This window comes from Theobroma cacao, chromosome 4 (genome assembly GCF_000208745.1).
Source record: "Theobroma cacao cultivar B97-61/B2 chromosome 4, Criollo_cocoa_genome_V2, whole genome shotgun sequence".
NCBI lineage: Eukaryota > Viridiplantae > Streptophyta > Magnoliopsida > Malvales > Malvaceae > Theobroma > Theobroma cacao.
The window spans coordinates 4,383,595-4,389,594 of record NC_030853.1 but is presented as its reverse complement, the minus strand read 5'-3'; the positions used below and the strand labels follow the sequence as shown (position 1 = coordinate 4,389,594).

Here is a 6,000-nt window from a genome sequence, read left to right as displayed (position 1 = left end):
CTTATCCAAATAATAAAAATTAATTTATTAGCTAAAACTAATTAACTAAAATTAAAATCAATAAAAAAATTAAAATAATAATAACTTTAGAAAATATCAAATCAAACAGGCCTAGGATCACAATATCCCTCACACTTCATCTAAATCTTACCTCTCTTCCTTAACTTATTTCAACAGGTTGAATTGCTAACCTAAAATCCTCAATTATTTATAAAGGTCTCCTGACTCGTCCTATAAAAATATCTATTTTAATCAAAACACTATATCCCTATGTGAATTAAAATTAAAACAGACTCATTAAATTCAAGCTCTAATCTGACTACATATGGCCTATAGGTATATCTCTATCCTGTAAGCAAATCAATTAATATGATCATATGCTATCCGAATTTTAGTCTACTCTAAACTCCCTTTCTCACGTTTGTTTAGGTTCCTAAATCAATTTAATTGGTGGCCAAGCAATTAAAAGCATTAAGAACAAATTGGAATAAACAATTCAAATCCCATTGAAAATATGTAAGACAGAAATTAAAAACTTAGATTACACGTGAGTTCAATTGCAATTCTAGAAAAAAAAATTTAGCTACTCATAATCGCAAAATAAAATAACATTGTATAAAATTCAATCATTGAAAGTATCTAGAAAGATAAAAGCTAAGGAATAAAACAAAACAATATTTGCCGTCTTGATCTCCAAGTTTCAGCCTCAACTTCTAGTTTCTTGAATCTCCCAAAGATTGTTTTTTTTCTAATGTTATTAAACATATCCTATTTATACTAATAAACTTAACCTAAAGTTCCTTACGCTGACCTAGGGTTTAATTGGGCTTAAAAGTATAATAAGAGGCCCAAAACTCAATTATCAGTCTTTCCAAATTTTCATTCTCGGCATAGTACATCTAGCAATTTTCAGATGTAATTTTCTCTATATTAGAAGCAGAACTGGGAAAAGTAAGCTTCATAAAAGTTATAGCTCTGTCTCTTAGATTTCCACTGGTCCAAGAATCACATTATTTGGAGTTCTGTAGCTTGAGAGATAGCCAAAATACTAAAGTATATGCAAGTAGATTCTGGGTCTATCTACATCTTACTTTCCAAAATTAAGCCCAATCACTTTTAATCCTACAAAAAATATAAAAACTAATCAATAATAAACAAATTAAAAGAAATAACATAAAATTAAAATAACTAACTTAAGAGTAACCTAATAATAAAAACAACTAAAATAAGTAAATTATAATTAAAAATTGAGGACTTAGCTAATATTTAATAACAAAATTAGAGTAAAATAATTCTATAAAATAGAATTATCAGCCACATGTCAACACCAAGATGATTCGTATAAACTTCTTTTAATATAGAGGTATAGATGATGAAGAGAACGTAAACCGTTTTTTTTTCTTAAAAATTGTTTTTTGTTTTTCAATTACAGTTGTCTTCTTGTATTATAATTCAATCACATTTTTAGAGAAATCCTTAGATGTGGATGTAGCTCTATTTTGTTTTCAAGTTTCCTTTGTTGTTTTGTTGGTTGGGCTATTTCAAAAATTGTTTCTCATTTAAATTTAAATTTTAATATTTATTTGTTTTTATAAATTTGAATTATTAGTAAATTGTATATTTTAGATTTGAAATAAACTTCTTTCTTAATTGAATACGAGTTTGGTTATTTAATCGGGTACCCATTGATAGATAGAAAATTTGACTTAGATAATCAATTATTTAATAAGTTTGGGGTATTTAACGAGTAGTGTTTAAGGTATTCGAGTACAAGTTTAGATAGCATTTTCAAATTTTAATTGGTATCTATAGGATTCATTTATCTTATCAATTAATAAGGTTTAGGGTAAGATACATAAAAAAAATATCCTAATCCATAGTGAGGTTCATGAAGAGTGAGAATAAGGTTTTTATATTTAAGTCATAAATGAAGGCAAGAAAAAGACCAAAATCTCCTTCAAACCATCTAAAGTTCCACCCTAACCTTTTACAAAACCCTTGATTTCTACTTGTTTTGTTATGGAATTAAGTGGAACGGTTTTACATTTACAAACGTATTAAAAAAAATCTTTACGGAGAAAAAAAATAGATTTACTTCAGGTTTACATACTCTCATACTCTTATATTTTAATCGAAATTTTAAACGAGTCTATTAATTTTTGAAATGGAAACTTTGTCCAAAAAATGTAAACACTATTAATAGAGATTATGAAAAAACTAAAATACATTTTTTTCTTTATTAATTTTAAAAATTATTATTATATTTAAAAAAATGAAAAAAGAGAGCACCCAGCTCCCCACCCAAGAAAGGGGAGAACTAGATGAGCAGCATCGATCGGTGCTCTCTTTCTTAGGGAGCTAGGGAACATCAATTAAGGGTTAGCACGATTCGATTTTGTTAATTTTTTGTTCGATTTTGATGAAAATCAATAAAAAAATTTGCCCTATAAATTGACCGAACCGTACTATGCAAGAGGTCAGTTTTTGAGGTGGGATGACTTGGGCTTTTTTTTTTGTTGAACCCTTTGTAAATGGTTTTTTTTGTTTGACTTGGGGTTTTTTATATAACCCCTTGTAAATAGTTATTTCAGGTCCATTTATTTATATATAATCCTTTGGAACTATTTATTTCTTTTAAATAGTTAACAATATTAATCTTCATGCAATAATTAAACATTAATTTTTATATAATAAATAAACATTAGCTTCAAAAGTTCTATTAGTTTAAGCCGATTAATTAAATATGATACAAAAAAATTAACATTAATCTTCATATAATAAATAAACAAAGAAGAGATATCCTTCATGATTTTAATTTAAGATTAGAAGTTACACAACTCAAAGTTTCGCAACATAAATTACTAAATTTCAAAAGATGGACCTATAAGGCTCTAACTCCAATTCAATGATTTTGCAAAACAAGCTCCTAAAATGGTTTAAAGCNTAAATTTTCAAAGGTGGCAGCGCGTAAAATTTTTTTCACCCGAAGCTTTACGCTTCAGGTTTGAGCGTCGCGGCGCTCAACGTTTTTGTTTTAGGGCCATTGTTTAGCATCGCGGCTTTCCCTTTGAGGGCCGCAACGCTGAAACATTCTGTTCCATGTGCCTTGTTTTCTTCATTTCAAGGTCGTAGCTCTCCCTTTGAGGACCGTGGCTTTGACTTTTTTTTTTTTACCAATTACCTGCAAAATGGAACATAAAAAAAATTAGTAAATCAAAAGAAATAAATTCTAACTAAACAAAAAAAATTAAATAAAATAAAGGTTAAAATAAGTAAAGTTTAGAAACTTGGGTTGCCTCCCAATAAGCACTTGTTTATAGTCACTAGCTTGACTATAATGCCCCCCTTTTCAATTCTTCATCCTCAGAATATGGTCTAAGGCTCATCCCATTAACCATGGTTGTTCCTGTGTCCTCACTATAAATCTTAATTATTCCACAAGGATAAGCTTTTACTACTTTGAAAAGACCCCACCATCTTTCTTTGCGTTTCCATGGAAAAAGCTTCAAATATGATCTAGAAAGCAGCATTACTTGTTGTCCAATCTCGAAAGGACAATTAGATGGTGGTGGAGGATGCTCCGTTGGTGATTGCTCAACTCTCACAAGTGGAGGTGGTGGCTTAAACTCAAAGATTGGTGTTTGCTCACTTATAGGTGGAGAATTAGGTTCATCTTTTCCTTCATCAATTAGGTCCACTCTATAGCAACAATTTGTAGAGCTAGGATGTTTATTTACATTGAAAATAGTAAACTCAACTACCTCTTCTCCAACTTTAAAAGTTATCTTGCCTTCCCTCACATCAATAATTGCGCCTGCGGGTAGCCAAGAATGGTTGTCCCAAGATTAAAGGAATTTCTTGATCTTCTTCCATCTCAAGCACAATGAAGTCCACCGGAATGTAAAGATGCCCAACTTTAACCAATACATCCTCAATAATCCCAACAGGATACCTGATTGTTCTATCTGCTAATTGCAAAGAAACTGTGGTAGGTTGTATCTCATTAAGTCCAATTTTCTTAGCAATTGACAAAGGCATGATTGAAACATCTGCACCCAAATCACATAAAGCTTTAGTAAATTTAAATCTACCAATAGTACAAGGTATAGAAAAACTCCCTGGATCTTTAAGTTTTGGTGGAAGCTTGTTCTGAATTATTGAGCTGCACTCCTCAGTAAGTGCCACTGTTTCAAAATCTTCCAGTTTCCTCTTCTTAGTTAAGATGTCTTTTAGGAATTTGACATAACTTGGCATGTTTTCCAAAGCTTCAGCAAAAGGAATGTTTATGTGGAGTTTCTTGAAGACATTGAGAAATTTCTCAAACTGTTTATCAAGCTTTTGTTTTTTCAACCTTTGTGGGAATGGTGGTGGAGGATAATTTGCTTCAGAATTCCCTTGATTTTTAGCTTGCCCATTATCTGTCTTTTCCTCTTCAACTTCTTTCTCAACAATTGCCTTGTCATCATTTCTACGCTCCTTTGAAGATTCAGTTGATTTTTCATTCACCCCTCCGACTTCTTTTCCACTCCTAAGTGTAACTGCATTACATTGTTCCTTACCATTGGGATTGACTTGTGTATCACTTGGTAAGGCACCTTGGGGTTTACTGTTGATGGAGTTTGCAAGCTGTCCCATTTGGATCTCAAGATTTCTCAAGGAGGCTCCATAGCTCTGAATTATGGCATCAATCTTGGACATATATTGCAAGATAAGTTCTTTCACTTGGGACTTCTTTTCAGGAATTGGTGGTCTAGATTGTTGTTGAAAACCATGAGGCACGTTGGGGTTTGAATTGGAAGGCCCTGTATTATTGTTCCATGAAAAGTTGGGGTGGTTTTTCCAACCAGGATTGTAAGTATTAGAGTATGGGTTATTCTGCTGCTTGTTAAAGTTCCCCATAAATTGGACTGATGCAGAATTGTATGAACATTGATCACTTGAATGGCCATCTCCACACATCGCACCAACTACACATGAATTTTGAACTACATGGACTCCCAATGTGTCAATTTTCTTGGACAATGCAACCACTAGCGCAGCTAAGTTACCAATTGCATCAATTTCATAGGCTCCAACAACTTTTCTTGAACCCGACCTTTCTGAAGGCCATTAATAATTATTTGAAGCCATCTTTTCCAACAAATTATAAGCATCTATCGCATTCTTACTCATCAATGCCCCACCAACAATAGCATCAATTATGGTTTTAATTGACCCAATCAGCCCATTGTAGAATGTTTGAACTTGCAGCCAATCAGGAAGCCCATGATGTGGACATCTTCGCAGTAGTTCTTTAAACCTCTCCCAAGCTTCATACAAGGACTCACCATCAAATTGTGTGAATGAGGTGATGTCGTTCCTCAACTTTGCAATCTTTGCAAGCAGAAAGAACTTTGCGAGAAACTTTTGAGCCAATTCCTCCCATGTAGTGATAAACCCATTAGGCAGTGAATTAAGCCAGCTCTTTGCTTTATCCCTCAGAGAAAATGGAAACAGTCTCAATCTAATAGCATCATCAGTTACTCCATTGTATTTAAAGGTATCGCAAATCTTCAAGAAATTTACCAAATGAGCATTAGGATCATCATTGGGTAACCCACCAAATTGGATCGAAGACAGAATCATCTGAATGTAGGCTGGTTTAATTTCAAAATTATTCATATTGATGGAAGGTCTCCTAATGCTTTGGTGGAAACCTTGCAAAAGAGGAACAACATAATCTCGCAGTGCTCTATTTGCTTCGAGAACCAGATTGATGTCATTGTTGCCATTGTTAATGTTATCCTCGGCCATTGTCTGATTTAAAGTTGCAACTTGCAAATTCTCCCTTCGATGTCTTCTAAAAGTTCTTTCTATCTCAAGATCAAAAGGAACAAGATTCAAGTTGTCTCTTCTTTGCCTACAATGACCAAAGATATCTGCAAGATAAACAAAATATAAATTAAAACAAGAAAAATAAAATTTGAAGTAAGACCAAATTGCTTGGTATTAGTATTAGTA

At 32.5% G+C, this 6,000-nt stretch overlaps 1 protein-coding gene across 1 annotated transcript; it reads right to left on the bottom strand.

Annotated features, from left to right (window-relative positions):
• LOC108661548 lies at positions 3,333-5,793 on the bottom strand. The gene is made up of 3 exons (XM_018118977.1): positions 5,169-5,793; positions 3,815-5,099; positions 3,333-3,699 (listed from the first exon to the last, which is right to left on the bottom strand). Exons 1-3 carry the CDS (start codon positions 5,791-5,793, stop codon positions 3,333-3,335), a joined length of 2,277 nt encoding a protein of 758 aa, XP_017974466.1.